The 24498-nt window shown below is 43.4% G+C and overlaps 1 protein-coding gene and 1 long non-coding RNA gene across 4 annotated transcripts in view; both read left to right on the top strand.

Annotated features, from left to right (window-relative positions):
- LOC118362142 (serine/threonine-protein kinase N2-like) overlaps positions 1–24498 on the top strand; it is a 65250-nt gene that overhangs the window by 14363 nt on the left and 26389 nt on the right. Inside the window, exon 2 of the mRNA XM_052465956.1 lies at positions 11884–12160. Within this exon, the coding sequence (XP_052321916.1) occupies positions 11884–12160 (277 nt within the window). The remainder of the gene's footprint in view (positions 1–11883; positions 12161–24498) is intronic.
- LOC127908259 (uncharacterized) lies at positions 18276–23925 on the top strand. 3 transcript variants are annotated; one of them, XR_008066512.1, is made up of 3 exons: positions 18276–18766; positions 21034–21249; positions 21304–23925. It is a non-coding gene; the product is annotated as an uncharacterized LOC127908259 (long non-coding RNA). The 3 variants fall into 3 exon arrangements; XR_008066514.1 differs by lacking the exon at positions 18276–18766 and having other exon boundaries at positions 20705–21249; positions 21304–21735; positions 21844–23925; XR_008066513.1 differs by lacking the exon at positions 18276–18766 and having other exon boundaries at positions 20705–21249.

Here is a 24498-nt window from a genome sequence, read left to right as displayed (position 1 = left end):
TGCTACCCAACCCCAGGGTGTTAACACCCTGCTACCCAACCCCAGGGTGTTAACACCCTGCTACCCAACCCCAGGGTGTTAACACCCTGCTACCCAACCCCAGGGTGTTAACACCCTGCTACCCAACCTCCAGGGTGTTAACACCCTGCTACCCAACCCCAGGGTGTAAACACCCTGCTACCCAACCCCAGGGTGTAAACACCCTGCTACCCAACCCCAGGGTGTAAACACCCTGCTACCCAACCCCAGGGTGTAAACACCCTGCTACCCAACCCCAGGGTGTAAACACCCTGCTACCCAACCCCAGGGTGTAAACGATACTTAACTCGTCTGCTTGCATCACTGGGGTTTTATCCACTGTAACAGCTTAGCGGGATTTGTCCTCCTCAGTCCTCTCCAAACTGCTTATCAGCTATTCTGATGCCGCAAGGAGCAGGCTGTGAAAACGAAACACCATAACTAAACCAAGCTGAGTGACTGCAGACTCCTATACGCCGTACCAACCAACGTGGCCGTGGTGCTTCATAGCAGTGGATTATACTACCTCTCCAGTTTGTTGTGTACTTGTTTCAAACCACAGAAACAGAGAGGGGGGAAAAGCTTGTACAGTACATTGGAAAATGCTTGGATCGGTTCATGTCTCTGTGCTGGATGACATGGACATGGTAAGGAATACCTGTTCAGCTCTGTAGGAGTTGTTTGTAGTTGTCTCCTTCATTACATTCATCATAGTGAATGTTAAGTTCTTCTCTATACTAATTATGGGAGTCAGCATTCTGTATGAGTTGTTGTGGTTTATAGCTCAGGATGAACTAGCTAAACAAGGTCAGATGACACAATGGCCTGCTTTGTCTATGCAGTATACCCACTTCGTTAGATCATTTAAACATGCTTGTCTACAACTCTGTTGAAGTTGATACTGTATATTTGTAAATGGTGAAGAGAGATCCTTGCCTTTTTTTAAAAGTCCAGTACAGCAATTCCACAGTAATGCAATTGCGTTGAGACTTTGATTTTTCACTTAATCTTTCCCCAACCAAAACCAATGATTTCAAAGTTTAACAAACCATTAAACTCTATGCACGTTTAACAATTTACATAGAACATTTTTACAAAAATACATTTACTAGAACTGTGCAGATGCAATGTTTTATTAACAGAATTTCTGTCAAATCCTGTAGTCAGTTTGTGACTACGTTTTCCAATAAATATCTGCTCAAGATTCAAAGATGTCAGCTACGACTTTAGAAAATAAATATTTTGGTTATTGAACTCCGGTGAGTGAAGTGGATTTACACACGGTAGTGGATTTACACACGGTAGTGGATTTACACACGGTAGTGGATTTACACACGGTAGTGGATTTACACACGGTAGTGGATTTACACACGGTAGTGGATTTACACACGGTAGTGGATTTACACACGGTAGTGGATTTACACACGGTAGTGGATTTACACACGGTAACAGAATGTAATCCTGGTTCTCTGCTCTGTACTACACACACACACACACACACACACACACACACACACACACACACACACACACACACACACACATGTAATTCTGGATATGAATCAGGGTTTCCTGGTAAATGCCTGCTTTCAAATAGAAAAGAAAAGCTGTTAAATAAAATGGTTGCTGACCCAAATCGTCAACGACAACAAAAATCCATTTCAAAATAAGGCGCTTTATTAATTGGCGGAAATACCAGTCGATGTGCTCCAACATCAAAGGCTAATATACTTCATATTAAATCCTCAAGCTGCTTGGAAATTAGTGCTGGGTGTGTTACTGTTTGGTGAAGATTGTGTTGATTATCCCCTTTTCCAGTGTGCCTGCCGAGAGAGAGGATTATTTCCCCAAAACGAGAGTAAAGACTGCCTCCAGATCACTCTTTCTCGAGGTCAAAGTAATGAGGCTGACGCTACGGAGTTGGACAGTTTGTAGTTTCCCGACAGCAGCCGCTCACTCTGAGCAGGCTAAGTTCCTCCTCAGATGCATGTAAATTACAGGGCAAGTGATTGTGCATGTCAGGCCCAGTCCTAGCAGTTGTGCTGCTGTCCTAGGCCAGATCAACATACATACATCTCCTAGAGATGAAACTGCAAATTAATCCCAGAACAACAGCAATGGATCTTGTGAAGATGCTGGAGGAAACCGGTACAAAAGTATTTATTTCCATAGTAAAACGCGTCCTATATCGACGTAATCTGAAAGGCTGCTCAGCAAGGAAGAAGCCACTGCTCCAAAACCGCCTTAAAAAAGACAAAGGTTTTCAACTGCACATGGGGACAAAGATCGTGCTTTTTGGAGAAATGTCCTCTGGTCTGATGAAACAAAAATCAAACTGTTTGGCCATAATGACCATCGTTATGTTTGGAGGAAAAAGGGGGAGGCTTGCAAGCCGAAGAACACCATCCCAACCGTGAAGCACGGGGGTGGCAGCATCATGTTGTGGGGGTGCTTTGCTGCAGCAAGGATTGGTGCGCTTCACAAAATAGATGGCATCATGAGAAAGGAAAATTATGTGAATATATTGAAGCAACATCCCAAGACATCAGTCAGGAAGTTAAATATTATTTTCTTTTAAGCTCATCCAGTAGAACTGTGAGTTTTGGAAACAAGTGCTTTCATAAAATGGATGCCACCGGCTTCATTTCACCGGAGCAGGATTAGCTTTCTCTCAATGAATCAGCCTTGTAAAAATGTAGTTACATATCCAATTTGATTGTCCAACATCAGTTTTATAATTTATTCATTTTTGTGGCTGTGAAGAGTGTCCTCTTCCTCCTGCTGTGGCGGCAGGTAGTCTAGTGGTTAGAGCGTTGAGCCAGCAGCTGAAAGGATCGTATCCCCGACCTGACAAGGTAAAAATCTGTCGTTCTGCCCCTTAGTAAGGCAGTTAACCCACTGTTCCCCGGGCGCAGACGACGATGTGTTTCAGTTGAAGGCATTCAGTTGTACAACTGATTAGGTATCCCCCTTTCCCTAAAAGACAGAATTAATGATTAAGAATTGCAGGGGGAAGGGATCCAGCTTCTGTCAAATTAATGTCAAAAGTAGAAATTATTTGCATTTTAGCAAACAATTTTCCTAACCTCAACTTAAGTCTCCCAACCGGCTACTTTTAATGATCCTAACCTGCTACGAAAAGTCAAATCTGACGTTAATCTGATCCCTTTTAGCCATAACCAGCCGGCCCTGGTGTTCGTCGACAGCATGTTTTTGTTATTTATTTGGCCTAATTCAAATGTTCATGCCTAGGCTATATTAAATTACAATCCTAGATTGTATTTCAAAACAGCTGTGTTTTTGTTATTTCTTAATTAAAATATTCATACGAATAGCCTTTAGGACAGGTAATTCACAAATGTATTTTATATAAATATAATATTTTGAAGATGTGTTTTATAACTGTGTAGGTGACTTGTTCCTTTTGGATAAATGTTTTTTTTTGTCTTTAAAAAAAATATATATTAATTTATGATTTATAGCAGAGTTGACGATGCAACTGAAAATGTTTATCTTTTTAATAAAACCTGTCATGTTGGTATAAGAACATTTGTTCTACTTTATGACAACTTCGTAATGGTCCAATCTAGTGTGCAGTGATGTATTCATGGATGCCAGGCCTCCTAAAAAAATAGACCAATACAAAAAAATTGAAAAACCATAATTATTTTACCTTTCGTCTCTTTTTTTTTTTTGTGTTATATTTTTTTCTTCAATTCTCTAGAGGCTGAATGTATCTCACAGGAGAACATCCGAGTGAGTGAAACAGCGCCCCTCTGTCTCTCTATGTGTAGCCCATCTATCTTATGCTGTCTGGTCAAAAAGGGTATGACATTGTTGCCTTCTGTAGCATTGAAGGTAAGGGGAGCCAGCAAGCATCTGGCCTCCCTTGCCAATCTTCGTTGAGCTCAACTGAGCGAGCTTGGGTTCCCCAGTGATTTTTCCCGCGTACCGCTAATGCTCTAGTGTGTACTGTACTATACTCTACTGTACTGAACTATACTCTACTTTACTGGACTATACTCTACTTTACTGGACTGGACTATACTCTACTTTACTGGACTGGACTCTACTGTACTGTACTATACTCTACTTTACTGGACTATACTCTACTTTACTGGACTGGGCTATACTGTACTGTACTATACTTTACTGGACTGGACTATACTCTACTTTACTGGACTGGGCTATACTTTACTGGACTGGGCTATACTCTACTGTACTGTACTATACTTTACTGGACTATACTCTACTTTGCTGGACTATACTCTACTTTACTGGACTGGGCTATACTCTACTTTACTGTACTATACTTTACTGGACTATACTCTACTGGACTGGGCTATACTCTACTGTACTCTACTTTACTGGGCTATACTCTACTTTACTGGACTGGGCTATACTCTACTGTACTTTGCTGGGCTATACTCTACTTTACTGGACTGGGCTATACTCTACTGTACTGTACTATACTCTACTTTACTGGACTGGGCTATACTCTACTGTACTATACTCTACTTTACTGGACTATACTCTACTTTACAGTTACATTTACATTTAAGTAATTTAGCAGACGCTCTTATCCAGAGCGACTTACAAATTGGTGCATTCACCTTATGACATCCAGTGGAACAGTCACTTTGCAATAGTGGGCTATACTCTACTGTACTCTACTTTACTGGACTATACTCTACTTTACTGGACTGGGCTATACTATACTCTACTTTACTGGACTGGGCTATACTGTACTGTACTATACTCTACTTTACTGTACTGGACTATACTCTACTGTACTGTACTGGACTATACTCTACTGGACTGGACTGGACTATACTCTACTGTACTATACTCTACTTTACTGGACTGGGCTATACTGTACTGTACTATACTCTACTTTACTGTACTGGACTATACTCTACTGTACTGTACTGGACTATACTCTACTGGACTGGACTGGACTATACTCTACTGTACTATACTCTACTTTACTGTACTGATGTGAACAGTATAGCAGGCTATGTAACCTACAACAGTGTACTTGGTCTGTGGGGGGAGGCCCTCTCTGTCTGTCCTGTTGCAGTGACGTGTTTTCCTCTGCATTCCCTGTCATTGTTTGACCAGCAAGCCAGAGGACTTTTGTTAAGGTCAGCTGGTAAGGCCTAGTGTGTTTGGTCAGTGTATAATCTGTGTTCCAAATGGCACCCTATTTCCTTCATAGTGCGCACTACATTTGACGAGAGCCTATAGAGCCCTGGTCAAAAGAAGTGCACTACATAGGAAATAGGGTGCCATTTTGAGGTAACAGTAGACTAGCAGCACCACTGAGTATTGACCAGCTGACCAGCCACAGATTAGCTGCTCTCCCTTTAGTCTGTTACATAACGGTCACAGAGCCGCCGACGATGGCCTGCCAAGTAACTATTGCCAGATTACAGACCAACGAGACTCAAATGTTACTTGTCACATGCTTCGTAAACAACCAGTGTCAAAACATACATATAAATTCTGACTTCTGGACCCAACAATGCAGAGAGAAATATAAAAACTAATAACGCAAGGAATTAATAACTAATAACACAATGAGTAATGATAACTTGGCTATATACAATAAATACACAATGAGTAACGATAACTTGGCTAGATACAATAAATACACAACGAGTAACGATAACTTGGCTAGATACAATAAATGCACAACGAGTAACGATAACTTGGCTAGATACAATAAATGCACAACGAGTAACGATAACTTGGCTAGATACAATAAATGCACAACGAGTAACGATAACTTGGCTAGATACAATAAATGCACAACGAGTAACGATAACTTGGCTAGATACAATAAATGCACAACGAGTAACGATAACTTGGCTAGATACAATAAATGCACAACGAGTAACGATAACTTGGCTAGATACAATAAATGCACAACGAGTAACGATAACTTGGCTAGATACAATAAATACACAACGAGTAACGATAACTTGGCTGGATACAATAAATACACAACGAGTAACGATAACTTGGCTGGATACAATAAATACACAACGAGTAACGATAACTTGGCTGGATACAATAAATACACAACGAGTAACGATAACTTGGCTGGATACAATAAATACACAACGAGTAACGATAACTTGGCTGGATACAATAAATACACAACGAGTAACGATAACTTGGCTGGATACAATAAATACACAACGAGTAACGATAACTTGGCTGGATACAATAAATACACAACGAACGATAACTCTGGGTAACAATAATAACTTGGCTGGATACAATAAATACACAACGAGTAACGATAACTTGGCTGGATACAATAAATACACAACGAGTAACGATAACTTGGCTGGATACAATAAATACACAACGAGTAACGATAACTTGGCTGGATACAATAAATACACAACGAGTAACGATAACTTGGCTGGATACAATAAATACACAACGAGTAACGATAACTTGGCTGGATACAATAAATACACAACGAGTAACGATAACTTGGCTGGATACAATAAATACACAACGAGTAACGATAACTTGGCTGGATACAATAAATACACAACGAGTAACGATAACTTGGCTGGATACAATAAATACACAACGAGTAACGATAACTTGGCTGGATACAATAAATACACAACGAGTAACGATAACTTGGCTGGATACAATAAATACACAACGAGTAACGATAACTTGGCTGGATACAATAAATACACAACGAGTAACGATAACTTGGCTGGATACAATAAATACACAACGAGTAACGATAACTTGGCTGGATACAATAAATACACAACGAGTAACGATAACTTGGCTGGATACAATAAATACACAACGAGTAACGATAACTTGGCTGGATACAATAAATACACAACGAGTAACGATAACTTGGCTGGATACAATAAATACACAACGAGTAACGATAACTTGGCTGGATACAATAAATACACAACGAGTAACGATAACTTGGCTGGATACAATAAATACACAACGAGTAACGATAACTTGGCTGGATACAATAAATACACAACGAGTAACGATAACTTGGCTGGATACAATAAATACACAACGAGTAACGATAACTTGGCTGGATACAATAAATACACAACGAGTAACGATAACTTGGCTGGATACAATAAATACACAACGAGTAACGATAACTTGGCTGGATACAATAAATACACAACGAGTAACGATAACTTGGCTGGATACAATAAATACACAACGAGTAACGATAACTTGGCTGGATACAATAAATACACAACGAGTAACGATAACTTGGCTGGATACAATAAATACACAACGAGTAACGATAACTTGGCTGGATACAATAAATACACAACGAGTAACGATAACTTGGCTGGATACAATAAATACACAACGAGTAACGATAACTTGGCTGGATACAATAAATACACAACGAGTAACGATAACTTGGCTGGATACAATAAATACACAACGAGTAACGATAACTTGGCTGGATACAATAAATACACAACGAGTAACGATAACTTGGCTGGATACAATAAATACACAACGAGTAACGATAACTTGGCTGGATACAATAAATACACAACGAGTAACGATAACTTGGCTGGATACAATAAATACACAACGAGTAACGATAACTTGGCTGGATACAATAAATACACAACGAGTAACGATAACTTGGCTGGATACAATAAATACACAACGAGTAACGATAACTTGGCTGGATACAATAAATACACAACGAGTAACGATAACTTGGCTGGATACAATAAATACACAACGAGTAACGATAACTTGGCTGGATACAATAAATACACAACGAGTAACGATAACTTGGCTGGATACAATAAATACACAACGAGTAACGATAACTTGGCTGGATACAATAAATACACAACGAGTAACGATAACTTGGCTGGATACAATAAATACACAACGAGTAACGATAACTTGGCTGGATACAATAAATACACAACGAGTAACGATAACTTGGCTGGATACAATAAATACACAACGAGTAACTTGGCTGGATACAATAAATACACAACGAGTAACTTGGCTGGATACAATAAATACACAACGAGTAACTTGGCTGGATACAATAAATACACAACGAGTAACTTGGCTGGATACAATAAATACACAACGAGTAACTTGGCTGGATACAATAAATACACAACGAGTAACTTGGCTGGATACAATAAATACACAACGAGTAACTTGGCTGGATACAATAAATACACAACGAGTAACTTGGCTGGATACAATAAATACACAACGAGTAACTTGGCTGGATACAATAAATACACAACGAGTAACTTGGCTGGATACAATAAATACACAACGAGTAACTTGGCTGGATACAATAAATACACAACGAGTAACTTGGCTGGATACAATAAATACACAACGAGTAACTTGGCTGGATACAATAAATACACAACGAGTAACTTGGCTGGATACAATAAATACACAACGAGTAACTTGGCTGGATACAATAAATACACAACGAGTAACTTGGCTGGATACAATAAATACACAACGAGTAACTTGGCTGGATACAATAAATACACAACGAGTAACTTGGCTGGATACAATAAATACACAACGAGTAACTTGGCTGGATACAATAAATACACAACGAGTAACTTGGCTGGATACAATAAATACACAACGAGTAACTTGGCTGGATACAATAAATACACAACGAGTAACTTGGCTGGATACAATAAATACACAACGAGTAACTTGGCTGGATACAATAAATACACAACGAGTAACTTGGCTGGATACAATAAATACACAACGAGTAACTTGGCTGGATACAATAAATACACAACGAGTAACTTGGCTGGATACAATAAATACACAACGAGTAACTTGGCTGGATACAATAAATACACAACGAGTAACTTGGCTGGATACAATAAATACACAACGAGTAACTTGGCTGGATACAATAAATACACAACGAGTAACTTGGCTGGATACAATAAATACACAACGAGTAACTTGGCTGGATACAATAAATACACAACGAGTAACTTGGCTGGATACAATAAATACACAACGAGTAACTTGGCTGGATACAATAAATACACAACGAGTAACTTGGCTGGATACAATAAATACACAACGAGTAACTTGGCTGGATACAATAAATACACAACGAGTAACTTGGCTGGATACAATAAATACACAACGAGTAACTTGGCTGGATACAATAAATACACAACGAGTAACTTGGCTGGATACAATAAATACACAACGAGTAACTTGGCTGGATACAATAAATACACAACGAGTAACTTGGCTGGATACAATAAATACACAACGAGTAACTTGGCTGGATACAATAAATACACAACGAGTAACTTGGCTGGATACAATAAATACACAACGAGTAACTTGGCTGGATACAATAAATACACAACGAGTAACTTGGCTGGATACAATAAATACACAACGAGTAACTTGGCTGGATACAATAAATACACAACGAGTAACTTGGCTGGATACAATAAATACACAACGAGTAACTTGGCTGGATACAATAAATACACAACGAGTAACTTGGCTGGATACAATAAATACACAACGAGTAACTTGGCTGGATACAATAAATACACAACGAGTAACTTGGCTGGATACAATAAATACACAACGAGTAACTTGGCTGGATACAATAAATACACAACGAGTAACTTGGCTGGATACAATAAATACAATAAATACAATAAATACACAACGAGTAACTTGGCTGGATACAATAAATACACAACGAGTAACTTGGCTGGATACAATAAATACACAACGAGTAACTTGGCTGGATACAATAAATACACAACGAGTAACTTGGCTGGATACAATAAATACACAACGAGTAACTTGGCTGGATACAATAAATACATAAAACGAGTAACTTGGCTGGATACAATAAATACACAACGAGTAACTTGGCTGGATACAATAAATACACAACGAGTAACTTGGCTGGATACAATAAATACACAACGAGTAACTTGGCTGGATACAATAAATACACAACGAGTAACTTGGCTGGATACAATAAATACACAACGAGTAACTTGGCTGGATACAATAAATACACAACGAGTAACTTGGCTGGATACAATAAATACACAACGAGTAACTTGGCTGGATACAATAAATACACAACGAGTAACTTGGCTGGATACAATAAATACACAACGAGTAACTTGGCTGGATACAATAAATACACAACGAGTAACTTGGCTGGATACAATAAATACACAACGAGTAACTTGGCTGGATACAATAAATACACAACGAGTAACTTGGCTGGATACAATAAATACACAACGAGTAACTTGGCTGGATACAATAAATACACAACGAGTAACTTGGCTGGATACAATAAATACACAACGAGTAACTTGGCTGGATACAATAAATACACAACGAGTAACTTGGCTGGATACAATAAATACACAACGAGTAACTTGGCTGGATACAATAAATACACAACGAGTAACTTGGCTAGATACAATAAATGCACAACGAGTAACGATAACTTGGCTAGATACAATAAATGCACAACGAGTAACGATAACTTGGCTAGATACAATAAATACACAACGAGTAACTTGGCTAGATTTTTATTTTATTTATTTTATTTATTTAATTACGCAAGTCAGTTAAGAACAAATTCTTATTTATAATGACAGCCTACCAAAAAAAATAGAGACCTAAGATGACAACATAGCAAGGCAGCAACATATGACAACAACATGGTAGCTGCACAAAGCAAGGTATAAACATTATTGGGCACAGACAACAGCACAAAGGGCAAGAAGGTAGAGACAACAATACATCACGCAAAGCAGCCACAACTGTCAGTAAGAGTGTCCACGATCGAGTCTTTGAATTAAGAGATTGAGAACTGTTCAGTTTGAGTGTTTGTTGCAGCTCGTTCCAGTCGCTATCTGCAGCAAACTGAAAAGACGAGCGACTCAGGGATGTGTGTGCTTTGGGGACCTTTAACAGAAGGTGACTGGCAGAACGGCTGTTGTATGTGGGGGATGAGGGCTGCAGTAGATATCTCAGATAGGGGGAGTGAGGCCTAAGAGGGTTTTATAAATAAGCATCAACCAGTGTGTCAACTTGGCAACAGGATACAATAAACAGTAGCAGCACCATATGTGATGAATCAAAAGCGTAAAGGGGGTCAATGCAGATGGCATATAGCAACACACAGCCGTTGGTCATGTAGATGCTAGAGCCAGTGGGGTCAACGCCCAATCCAATTTCAATTCAGTCCAATAAGGAATCAGGAAGTCATCTGACTAGAATGTACATTTTGGTTCCTGAATTGTAACCTGACCCCCAACCCTGCCAAGTGGTCCTTCTGTAGCTCAGTTGGTAGAGCATGGCGCTTGTAACGCCAGGGTAGTGGGTTCGATCCCCGGGACCACCCATACGTAGAATGTATGCACACATGACTGTAATTCGCTTTGGATAAAAGCGTCTGCTAAATGGCATTTATTATTATTATTATTATTATTATTATATATTAAGTGGGGGAAAGAAGATTCACTGCTAAAAGTGAATATTGATGGTTGTCGATGTTTGATATAGTTGTGATCTGTAAGACCGGCTTGAAAGTGATGTTGTTTGAAGCATCACTCATCACCAACCAAAAGGGCTGGTTGAGGTCAATCCAGTCAATTTAACAAAGTGCACAGTGTAATTCCTCAATGGACTGAACTGAGATGGAATTGACCCCAACCCTTCCAACAAGTCACTGGTTATTAAACTGATTTGGAAGTGCTTTGTTTTGAAGCACCACTCTGATTTTGTTTGTATTTATTTGTATTGTTCCAGGGAGACGCCAGGAGTCTGGGTGAGAACCTGGACCTGTCAGACACCGTGGTGCAGCAGAAGTTAGAGGAGCTCAAGGACCACATCAAGAGGGAGATCAGGAAGGAGTTGAAGATTAAGGAAGGAGCTGAGAACCTGAAGAAGGTCACCACGGACAAGAAGAGCCTGGCCTACGTTGACAACCAGCTGAAGAAGAGCAACAGGAAGCTGGAGGAGCTGCACCAGGAGCTTCAGGAGCTCAACGCTCACATCGTGGTCAAGGACCCAGAGATCCTGCTAGGTACATAACCCTTACCCCTAACCCAGAGGAGCTATTAGTTATGGTGAAATTAATACATACCTGTTATACACCATGTTTGGGGAAGTGGATGAGGTGAGAGTTTAAGGGCCAAGTCTCCCAGATAACTGACTTGCCTAGTTAGATATAGTAAATACAATTAATTCAGCCACTTGGCTAACTAACAAGTAAGGAAATACATGGGAGAAAGCTGGAGAATATAGCACATCTTAGACATTTAGCAGTGATTTGCATACAAGTGGAGTTTCATCACATCATATGAGCTACACATCAAAGACTCTCTTATAGATATGTGTGTATGTGTGTGTATACATACATGCATACAGTGGGGGGGGAAAGTATTTCGTCAGCCACCAATTGTGCAAGTTCTCCCACTTAAAAAGATGAGAGGCCTGTAATGTTCATCATAGGTACACTTCAACTATGACAGACAAAATGAGAAAAAAAATCCAGAAAATCACATTGTAGGATTTTTTTAAATGAATTTATTTGGAAATTATGGTGGAAAATAAGTATTTGGTCAATAACAAAAGTTTCTCAATACTTTTATTTATATATATATATATGTGTGTGTGTGTGTGTGTTATGTACTCACCGGCTCCTGTTGTGCTATTTACAAATCAACATTTGACTGGCTCTACTACGTTAACCTTCATAATATAAAATGATGTGACATTGTTTTATTAATCTGCTTTATCCCCTGACTGCCGGTTTTAACGTAAAGTATCTACAGATATTCAGATTTATTGAAAAACTTAAAATAAAATGTTTTGACGGTATATGAAAACCATCCCGTGGCCATTTCCAAATACTCCGCTATACAGCTCTCTCTCAGCCCCGTGTCACTCTCGCTCTCTCTCAGCTCCGTCTCTCTCTCTCAGCTCCGTCTCTCTCTCTCAGCTCCGTCTCTCTCTCTCAGCTCCGTCTCTCTCTCTCAGCTCCGTCTCTCTCTCTCAGCTCCGTCTCTCTCTCTCAGCCCGCTCTCTCGCTCTCTCTCAGCTCCGGCTCTCTCTCTCAGCTCCGGCTCTCTCTCTCAGCCCGGCTCTCTCGCTCTCTCTCAGCTCCGGCTCTCTCTCTCTCTCTCAGCCCCGTGTCTCTCGCTCTCTCTCAGCCCCGTGTCTCTCTCTCTCTCAGCCCCCCGTGTCTCTCGCGCTCTCTCTCAGCCCCGTGTCTCTCGCGCTCTCTCTCAGCCCCGTGTCTCTCGCTCTCTCTCAGCCCCGTGTCTCTCGCGCTCTCTCTCAGCCCCGTGTCTCTCGCGCTCTCTCTCAGCCCCGTGTCTCTCGCGCTCTCTCTCAGCCCCGTGTCTCTCGCGCTCTCTCTCAGCCCCGTGTCTCTCGCGCTCTCTCTCAGCCCCGTGTCTCTCGCGCTCTCTCTCAGCCCCGTGTCTCTCGCGCTCTCTCTCAGCCCCGTGTCTCTCGCGCTCTCTCTCAGCCCCGTGTCTCTCGCGCTCTCTCTCAGCCCCGTGTCTCTCTCGCGCTCTCTCAGCCCCGTGTCTCTCTCGCGCTCTCTCTGCCCCGTCTCTCTCTCTCTCTCTCAGCCCCGTGTCTCTCGCTCTCTCTCAGCCCCGTGTCTCTCGCTCTCTCTCAGCCCCGTGTCTCTCGCGCTCTCTCTCAGCCCCGTGTCTCTCTCTCTCTCTCTCAGCCCCGTGTCTCTCGCGCTCTCTCAGCCCCGTGTCTCTCGCTCTCTCTCTCAGCCCCGTGTCTCTCTCTCTCTCAGCTCCGTCTCTCTCTCTCTCTCTCTCTCAGCTCCGTCTCTCTCTCTCTCTCTCTCTCAGCTCCGTGTCTCTAGCGCTCTCTCTCAGCCCCGTGTCTGCTGGGTCTGTTAAATGAATGAGGATGTGAACATTGTTGCTCTGGATATATTCAGGATTACTAGACGGAGAACAGATGCATTGTTCTACCCACTGGGCTCTGCTAGTCTGTGTGGGTTTGATTGCTGCAAGGTTACTGTAGACTGGTTGTTAATGATGATTTTATTAGGATCCACATTAAGTTGTTGCAAAAGCAGCAGCTACTATTCCTGGAGTCCACACAGAACCTGAAACATAATACAGAACATTAATAGACAGGAACAGAACTAAATCAATTAAACTTTTAAAAAATAATTCATACAATTTTTTTTTTTTTAAAGGCAGATATCAATACATACAAACTATCTGTATGGGTGAGTGCACATGAGCTCTGTGTTGGAGAGGAAGTGAACGTGTTTGAGTAGGTCATCAGGAAGCAGGAGCTCTGTGTTGGAGAGGAAGTGGACGTGTTTGAGTAGGTCATCAGGAAGCAGGAGCTCTGTGTTGGAGAGGAAGTGAACGTGTTTGAGTAGGTCATCAGGAAGCAGGAGCTCTGTGTTGGAGAGGAAGTGAACGTGTTTGAGTAGGTCATCAGGAAGCAGGAGCTTTGTGTTGGAGAGGAAGTGAACGTGTTTGAGTAGGTCATCAGGAAGCAGGAGCTCTGTGTTGGAGAGGAAGTGAACGTGTTTGAGTAGGTCATCAGGAAGCAGGAGCTCTGTGTTGGAGAGGAAGTGAACGTGTTTGAGTAGGTCATCAGGAAGCAGGAGCTCTGTGTTGGAGAGGAAGTGAACGTGTTTGAGTAGGTCATCAGGAAGCAGGAGCTTTGTGTTGGAGAGGAAGTGAACGTGTTTGAGTAGGTCATCAGGAAGCAGGAGCTCTGTGTTTGAGAGGAAGTGAACGTGTTTGAGTAGGTCATCAGGAAGCAGGAGCTTTGTGTTGGAGAGGAAGTGAACGTGTTTGAGTAGGTCATCAGGAAGCAGGAGCTCTGTGTTGGAGAGGAAGTGAACGTGTTTGAGTAGGTCATCAGGAAGCAGGAGCTTTGTGTTGGAGAGGAAGTGAACGTGTTTGAGTAGGTCATCAGGAAGCAGGAGCTCTGTGTTGGAGAGGAAGTGAACGTGTTTGAGTAGGTCATCAGGAAGCAGGAGCTCTGTGTTGGAGAGGAAGTGAACGTGTTTGAGTAGGTCATCAGGAAGCAGGAGCTCTGTGTTGGAGAGGAAGTGAACGTGTTTGAGTAGGTCATCAGGAAGCAGGAGCTCTGTGTTGGAGAGGAAGTGAACGTGTTTGAGTAGGTCATCAGGAAGCAGGAGCTCTGTGTTTGAGAGGAAGTGAACGTGTTTGAGTAGGTCATCAGGAAGCAGGAGCTCTGTGTTGGAGAGGAAGTGAACGTGTTTGAGTAGGTCATCAGGAAGCAGGAGCTTTGTGTTGGAGAGGAAGTGAACGTGTTTGAGTAGGTCATCAGGAAGCAGGAGCTCTGTGTTTGAGAGGAAGTGAACGTGTTTGAGTAGGTCATCAGGAAGCAGGAGCTTTGTGTTGGAGAGGAAGTGAACGTGTTTGAGTAGGTCATCAGGAAGCAGGAGCTCTGTGTTGGAGAGGAAGTGAACGTGTTTGAGTAGGTCATCAGGAAGCAGGAGCTTTGTGTTGGAGAGGAAGTGAACGTGTTTGAGTAGGTCATCAGGAAGCAGGAGCTCTGTGTTGGAGAGGAAGTGAACGTGTTTGAGTAGGTCATCAGGAAGCAGGAGCTCTGTGTTTGAGAGGAAGTGAACGTGTTTGAGTAGGTCATCAGGAAGCAGGAGCTCTGTGTTGGAGAGGAAGTGAACGTGTTTGAGTAGGTCATCAGGAAGCAGGAGCTCTGTGTTGGAGAGGAAGTGAACGTGTTTGAGTAGGTCATCAGGAAGCAGGAGCTCTGTGTTGGAGAGGAAGTGAACGTGTTTGAGTAGGTCATCAGGAAGCAGGAGCTCTGTGTTGGAGAGGAAGTGAACGTGTTTGAGTAGGTCATCAGGAAGCAGGAGCTCTGTGTTGGAGAGGAAGTGAACGTGTTTGAGTAGGTCATCAGGAAGCAGGAGCTCTGTGTTGGAGAGGAAGTGAACGTGTTTGAGTAGGTCATCAGGAAGCAGGAGCTCTGTGTTTGAGAGGAAGTGAACGTGTTTGAGTAGGTCATCAGGAAGCAGGAGCTCTGTGTTGGAGAGGAAGTGAACGTGTTTGAGTAGGTCATCAGGAAGCAGGAGCTCTGTGTTGGAGAGGAAGTGAACGTGTTTGAGTAGGTCATCAGGAAGCAGGAGCTTTGTGTTGGAGAGGAAGTGAACGTGTTTGAGTAGGTCATCAGGAAGCAGGAGCTCTGTGTTGGAGAGGAAGTGAACGTGTTTGAGTAGGTCATCAGGAAGCAGGAGCTCTGTGTTTGAGAGGAAGTGAACGTGTTTGAGTAGGTCATCAGGAAGCAGGAGCTCTGTGTTGGAGAGGAAGTGAACGTGTTTGAGTAGGTCATCAGGAAGCAGGAGCTTTGTGTTGGAGAGGAAGTGAACGTGTTTGAGTAGGTCATCAGGAAGCAGGAGCTCTGTGTTTGAGAGGAAGTGAACGTGTTTGAGTAGGTCATCAGGAAGCAGGAGCTTTGTGTTGGAGAGGAAGTGAACGTGTTTGAGTAGGTCATCAGGAAGCAGGAGCTCTGTGTTGGAGAGGAAGTGAACGTGTTTGAGTAGGTCATCAGGAAGCAGGAGCTTTGTGTTGGAGAGGAAGTGAACGTGTTTGAGTAGGTCATCAGGAAGCAGGAGCTCTGTGTTGGAGAGGAAGTGAACGTGTTTGAGTAGGTCATCAGGAAGCAGGAGCTCTGTGTTTGAGAGGAAGTGAACGTGTTTGAGTAGGTCATCAGGAAGCAGGAGCTCTGTGTTGGAGAGGAAGTGAACGTGTTTGAGTAGGTCATCAGGAAGCAGGAGCTCTGTGTTGGAGAGGAAGTGAACGTGTTTGAGTAGGTCATCAGGAAGCAGGAGCTCTGTGTTTGAGAGGAAGTGAACGTGTTTGAGTAGGTCATCAGGAAGCAGGAGCTCTGTGTTGGAGAGGAAGTGAACGTGTTTGAGTAGGTCATCAGGAAGCAGGAGCTTTGTGTTGGAGAGGAAGTGAACGTGTTTGAGTAGGTCATCAGGAAGCAGGAGCTCTGTGTTTGAGAGGAAGTGAACGTGTTTGAGTAGGTCATCAGGAAGCAGGAGCTTTGTGTTGGAGAGGAAGTGAACGTGTTTGAGTAGGTCATCAGGAAGCAGGAGCTCTGTGTTGGAGAGGAAGTGAACGTGTTTGAGTAGGTCATCAGGAAGCAGGAGCTTTGTGTTGGAGAGGAAGTGAACGTGTTTGAGTAGGTCATCAGGAAGCAGGAGCTCTGTGTTGGAGAGGAAGTGAACGTGTTTGAGTAGGTCATCAGGAAGCAGGAGCTCTGTGTTTGAGAGGAAGTGAACGTGTTTGAGTAGGTCATCAGGAAGCAGGAGCTCTGTGTTGGAGAGGAAGTGAACGTGTTTGAGTAGGTCATCAGGAAGCAGGAGCTCTGTGTTGGAGAGGAAGTGAACGTGTTTGAGTAGGTCATCAGGAAGCAGGAGCTCTGTGTTGGAGAGGAAGTGAACGTGTTTGAGTAGGTCATCAGGAAGCAGGAGCTCTGTGTTGGAGAGGAAGTGAACGTGTTTGAGTAGGTCATCAGGAAGCAGGAGCTCTGTGTTGGAGAGGAAGTGAACGTGTTTGAGTAGGTCATCAGGAAGCAGGAGCTCTGTGTTGGAGAGGAAGTGAACGTGTTTGAGTAGGTCATCAGGAAGCAGGAGCTCTGTGTTTGAGAGGAAGTGAACGTGTTTGAGTAGGTCATCAGGAAGCAGGAGCTCTGTGTTGGAGAGGAAGTGAACGTGTTTGAGTAGGTCATCAGGAAGCAGGAGCTTTGTGTTGGAGAGGAAGTGAACGTGTTTGAGTAGGTCATCAGGAAGCAGGAGCTCTGTGTTTGAGAGGAAGTGAACGTGTTTGAGTAGGTCATCAGGAAGCAGGAGCTCTGTGTTTGAGAGGAAGTGAACGTGTTTGAGTAGGTCATCAGGAAGCAGGAGCTCTGTGTTGGAGAGGAAGTGAACGTGTTTGAGTAGGTCATCAGGAAGCAGGAGCTTTGTGTTGGAGAGGAAGTGAACGTGTTTGAGTAGGTCATCAGGAAGCAGGAGCTCTGTGTTTGAGAGGAAGTGAACGTGTTTGAGTAGGTCATCAGGAAGCAGGAGCTCTGTGTTTGAGAGGAAGTGAACGTGTTTGAGTAGGTCATCAGGAAGCAGGAGCTCTGTGTTGGAGAGGAAGTGAACATGTTTGAGTAGGTCATCAGGAAGCAGGAGCTCTGTGTTGGAGAGGAAGTGAACGTGTTTGAGTAGGTCATCAGGAAGCAGGAGCTCTGTGTTTGAGAGGAAGTGAACGTGTTTGAGTAGGTCATCAGGAAGCAGGAGCTCTGTGTTGGAGAGGAAGTGAACGTGTTTGAGTAGGTCATCAGGAAGCAGGAGCTCTGTGTTGGAGAGGAAGTGAACGTGTTTGAGTAGGTCATCAGGAAGCAGGAGCTCTGTGTTGGAGAGGAAGTGAACGTGTTTGAGTAGGTCATCAGGAAGCAGGAGCTTTGTGTTGGAGAGGAAGTGAACGTGTTTGAGTAGGTCATCAGGAAGCAGGAGCTCTGTGTTGGAGAGGAAGTGAACGTGTTTGAGTAGGTCATCAGGAAGCAGGAGCTTTGTGTTGGAGAGGAAGTGAACGTGTTTGAGTAGGTCATCAGGAAGCAGGAGCTCTGTGTTGGAGAGGAAGTGAACGTGTTTGAGTAGGTCATCAGGAAGCAGGAGCTCTGTGTTTGAGAGGAAGGAACGTGTTTGAGTAGGTCATCAGGAAGCAGGAGCTCTGTGTTGGAGAGGAAGTGAACGTGTTTGAGTAGGTCATCAGGAAGCAGGAGCTTTGTGTTGGAGAGGAAGTGAACGTGTTTGAGTAGGTCATCAGGAAGCAGGAGCTCTGTGTTTGAGAGGAAGTGAACGTGTTTGAGTAGGTCATCAGGAAGCAGGAGCTTTGTGTTGGAGAGGAAGTGAACGTGTTTGAGTAGGTCATCAGGAAGCAGGAGCTCTGTGTTGGAGAGGAAGTGAACGTGTTTGAGTAGGTCATCAGGAAGCAGGAGCTTTGTGTTGGAGAGGAAGTGAACGTGTTTGAGTAGGTCATCAGGAAGCAGGAGCTCTGTGTTGGAGAGGAAGTGAACGTGTTTGAGTAGGTCATCAGGAAGCAGGAGCTCTGTGTTTGAGAGGAAGTGAACGTGTTTGAGTAGGTCATCAGGAAGCAGGAGCTCTGTGTTGGAGAGGAAGTGAACGTGTTTGAGTAGGTCATCAGGAAGCAGGAGCTCTGTGTTGGAGAGGAAGTGAACGTGTTTGAGTAGGTCATCAGGAAGCAGGAGCTCTGTGTTTGAGAGGAAGTGAACGTGTTTGAGTAGGTCATCAGGAAGCAGGAGCTCTGTGTTGGAGAGGAAGTGAACGTGTTTGAGTAGGTCATCAGGAAGCAGGAGCTTTGTGTTGGAGAGGAAGTGAACGTGTTTGAGTAGGTCATCAGGAAGCAGGAGCTCTGTGTTTGAGAGGAAGTGAACGTGTTTGAGTAGGTCATCAGGAAGCAGGAGCTTTGTGTTGGAGAGGAAGTGAACGTGTTTGAGTAGGTCATCAGGAAGCAGGAGCTCTGTGTTGGAGAGGAAGTGAACGTGTTTGAGTAGGTCATCAGGAAGCAGGAGCTTTGTGTTGGAGAGGAAGTGAACGTGTTTGAGTAGGTCATCAGGAAGCAGGAGCTCTGTGTTGGAGAGGAAGTGAACGTGTTTGAGTAGGTCATCAGGAAGCAGGAGCTCTGTGTTTGAGAGGAAGTGAACGTGTTTGAGTAGGTCATCAGGAAGCAGGAGCTCTGTGTTGGAGAGGAAGTGAACGTGTTTGAGTAGGTCATCAGGAAGCAGGAGCTCTGTGTTGGAGAGGAAGTGAACGTGTTTGAGTAGGTCATCAGGAAGCAGGAGCTCTGTGTTGGAGAGGAAGTGAACGTGTTTGAGTAGGTCATCAGGAAGCAGGAGCTCTGTGTTGGAGAGGAAGTGAACGTGTTTGAGTAGGTCATCAGGAAGCAGGAGCTCTGTGTTGGAGAGGAAGTGAACGTGTTTGAGTAGGTCATCAGGAAGCAGGAGCTCTGTGTTGGAGAGGAAGTGAACGTGTTTGAGTAGGTCATCAGGAAGCAGGAGCTCTGTGTTTGAGAGGAAGTGAACGTGTTTGAGTAGGTCATCAGGAAGCAGGAGCTCTGTGTTGGAGAGGAAGTGAACGTGTTTGAGTAGGTCATCAGGAAGCAGGAGCTTTGTGTTGGAGAGGAAGTGAACGTGTTTGAGTAGGTCATCAGGAAGCAGGAGCTCTGTGTTTGAGAGGAAGTGAACGTGTTTGAGTAGGTCATCAGGAAGCAGGAGCTCTGTGTTTGAGAGGAAGTGAACGTGTTTGAGTAGGTCATCAGGAAGCAGGAGCTCTGTGTTGGAGAGGAAGTGAACGTGTTTGAGTAGGTCATCAGGAAGCAGGAGCTTTGTGTTGGAGAGGAAGTGAACGTGTTTGAGTAGGTCATCAGGAAGCAGGAGCTCTGTGTTTGAGAGGAAGTGAACGTGTTTGAGTAGGTCATCAGGAAGCAGGAGCTCTGTGTTTGAGAGGAAGTGAACGTGTTTGAGTAGGTCATCAGGAAGCAGGAGCTCTGTGTTGGAGAGGAAGTGAACATGTTTGAGTAGGTCATCAGGAAGCAGGAGCTCTGTGTTGGAGAGGAAGTGAACGTGTTTGAGTAGGTCATCAGGAAGCAGGAGCTCTGTGTTTGAGAGGAAGTGAACGTGTTTGAGTAGGTCATCAGGAAGCAGGAGCTCTGTGTTGGAGAGGAAGTGAACGTGTTTGAGTAGGTCATCAGGAAGCAGGAGCTCTGTGTTGGAGAGGAAGTGAACGTGTTTGAGTAGGTCATCAGGAAGCAGGAGCTCTGTGTTGGAGAGGAAGTGAACGTGTTTGAGTAGGTCATCAGGAAGCAGGAGCTTTGTGTTGGAGAGGAAGTGAACGTGTTTGAGTAGGTCATCAGGAAGCAGGAGCTCTGTGTTTGAGAGGAAGTGAACGTGTTTGAGTAGGTCATCAGGAAGCAGGAGCTCTGTGTTGGAGAGGAAGTGAACGTGTTTGAGTAGGTCATCAGGAAGCAGGAGCTCTGTGTTGGAGAGGAAGTGAACGTGTTTGAGTAGGTCATCAGGAAGCAGGAGCTCTGTGTTTGAGAGGAAGTGAACGTGTTTGAGTAGGTCATCAGGAAGCAGGAGCTCTGTGTTTGAGAGGAAGTGAACGTGTTTGAGTAGGTCATCAGGAAGCAGGAGCTCTGTGTTGGAGAGGAAGTGAACGTGTTTGAGTAGGTCATCAGGAAGCAGGAGCTCTGTGTTTGAGAGGAAGTGAACGTGTTTGAGTAGGTCATCAGGAAGCAGGAGCTCTGTGTTGGAGAGGAAGTGAACGTGTTTGAGTAGGTCATCAGGAAGCAGGAGCTCTGTGTTGGAGAGGAAGTGAACGTGTTTGAGTAGGTCATCAGGAAGCAGGAGCTCTGTGTTTGAGAGGAAGTGAACGTGTTTGAGTAGGTCATCAGGAAGCAGGAGCTCTGTGTTGGAGAGGAAGTGAACGTGTTTGAGTAGGTCATCAGGAAGCAGGAGCTCTGTGTTGGAGAGGAAGTGAACGTGTTTGAGTAGGTCATCAGGAAGCAGGAGCTCTGTGTTGGAGAGGAAGTGAACGTGTTTGAGTAGGTCATCAGGAAGCAGGAGCTTTGTGTTGGAGAGGAAGTGAACGTGTTTGAGTAGGTCATCAGGAAGCAGGAGCTCTGTGTTGGAGAGGAAGTGAACGTGTTTGAGTAGGTCATCAGGAAGCAGGAGCTCTGTGTTGGAGAGGAAGTGAACGTGTTTGAATAGTACATCAGGAAGCAGGAGCTATGGGGCTTGTTCTATGTCCAGACCCTCTCTTCCTGTAAACAAGGGTCTTTAGGACAGGAAGAAGAGTTTCAAGTCAAGTAGTCTAGTCTCCACCAGACTATAGCCATCCTGTTAGTGAAATGGATGAGACTGAAAAGGGGGTGAGGTGTACATCAGGCAGCATGAACAGGGAAAAACATTTTTCCAGAGTGAAGGGGGATTCGGACGTTGACGAAGGTTCTCCAGTAGGTCAAGACTATTTAACCATGTTTCAATATGCTCGCTAGGGAACTACATCTGTCTGTCTGGAAACCCTTGTCTCCTAGTTCATAGTTCTTGGTTCCATTAAAGCTGCAGTGTGTCGCCTCTTCATGAGACAGACTGCCCTTCTCACAGCCTCCGAGTGAGTCCCAAATGGGCCCCTATTTCCAATAGTGCAGTACTTTTCACCATATGGGAATCAGGTGCCATTTGGGATGCAAACTCTTAACACGCTCACTCTGCAAGCCTAACTGCTAGTTATAAATCTATTTATCTCTGACACACTCACTCTGCAAGCCTAACTGCTAGTTGTAAATATATTTATCCTCTGACACACTCACTCTGCAAGCCTAGCTGCTAGTTGTAAATATATTTATCTCTGACACACTCACTCTGCAAGCCCAGCTGCTAGTTGTAAATATATTTATACTCTGCCACACTCACTCTGCAAGCCCAGCTGCTAGTTGTAAATCTATTTATCCTCTGACACACTCACTCTGCAAGCCTAGCTGCTAGTTGTAAATCTATTTATCCTCTGACACACTCACTCTGCAAGCCTAGCTGCTAGTTGTAAATATATTTATCTCTGACACACTCACTCTGCAAGCCTAGCTGCTAGTTGTAAATATATTTATCTCTGACACACTCACTCTGCAAGCCCAGCTGCTAGTTGTAAATATATTTATACTCTGACACACTCACTCTGCAAGCCCAGCTGCTAGTTGTAAATCTATTTATCCTCTGACACACTCACTCTGCAAGCCTAGCTGCTAGTTGTAAATATATTTATCTCTGACACACTCACTCTGCAAGCCTAGCTGCTAGTTGTAAATATATTTATCTCTGACACACTCACTCTGCAAGCCTAGCTGCTAGTTGTAAATATATTTATCTCTGACACACTCACTCTGCAAGCCTAGCTGCTAGTTGTAAATATATTTATACTCTGCCACACTCACTCTGCAAGCCTAGCTGCTAGTTGTAAATATATTTATCCCTGACACACTCACTCTGCAAGCCTAGCTGCTAGTTGTAAATATATTTATCCTCTGACACACTCACTCTACAAGCCTAGCTGCTAGTTGTAAATATATTTATCCTCTGACACACTCACTCTACAAGCCTAGCTGCTAGTTGTAAATATATTTATCTCTGACACACTCACTCTGCAAGCCCAGCTGCTAGTTGTAAATCTATTTATCCTCTGACACACTCACTCTACAAGCCTAGCTGCTAGTTGTAAATATATTTATCTCTGACACACTCACTCTGCAAGCCTAGCTGCTAGTTGTAAATATATTTATCTCTGACACACTCACTCTGCAAGCCTAGCTGCTAGTTGTAAATATATTTATCTCTGACACACTCACTCTGCAAGCCTAGCTGCTAGTTGTAAATATATTTATCTCTGACACACTCACTCTGCAAGCCCAGCTGCTAGTTGTAAATATATTTATCTCTGACACACTCACTCTGCAAGCCCAGCTGCTAGTTGTAAATATATTTATCTCTGACACACTCACTCTGCAAGCCCAGCTGCTAGTTGTAAATATATTTATCTCTGACACACTCACTCTGCAAGCCTAGCTGCTAGTTGTAAATATATTTATCCTCTGACACACTCACTCTGCAAGCCTAGCTGCTAGTTGTAAATATATTTATCCTCTGACACACTCACTCTGCAAGCCCAGCTGCTAGTTGTAAATATATTTATCCTCTGACACACTCACTCTACAAGCCCAGCTGCCAGTTGTAAATATATTTATCCTCTGACACACTCACTCTGCAAGCCCAGCTGCTAGTTGTAAATATATTTATCTCTGACACACTCACTCTGCAAGCCCAGCTGCTAGTTGTAAATATATTTATCTCTGACACACTCACTCTGCAAGCCTAGCTGCTAGTTGTAAATATATTTATCCTCTGACACACTCACTCTGCAAGCCCAGCTGCTAGTTGTAAATATATTTATCTCTGACACACTCACTCTGCAAGCCCAGCTGCTAGTTGTAAATATATTTATCTCTGACACACTCACTCTGCAAGCCTAACTGCTAGTTGTAAATATATTTATCCTCTGACACACTCACTCTGCAAGCCTAGCTGCTAGTTGTAAATATATTTATACTCTGACACACTCACTCTGCAAGCCTAGCTGCTAGTTGTAAATATATTTATACTCTGCCACACTCACTCTGCAAGCCTAACTGCTAGTTGTAAATATATTTATCTCTGACACACTCACTCTGCAAGCCTAGCTGCTAGTTGTAAATATATTTATCTCTGACACACTCACTCTGCAAGCCCAGCTGCTAGTTGTAAATATATTTATACTCTGAC

This window comes from Oncorhynchus keta, chromosome 1, assembly GCF_023373465.1.
Source record: "Oncorhynchus keta strain PuntledgeMale-10-30-2019 chromosome 1, Oket_V2, whole genome shotgun sequence".
In the NCBI taxonomy this organism is placed as follows: Eukaryota; Metazoa; Chordata; class Actinopteri; order Salmoniformes; family Salmonidae; genus Oncorhynchus; species Oncorhynchus keta.
This window is presented reverse-complemented; position numbering and strand designations above follow the sequence as displayed.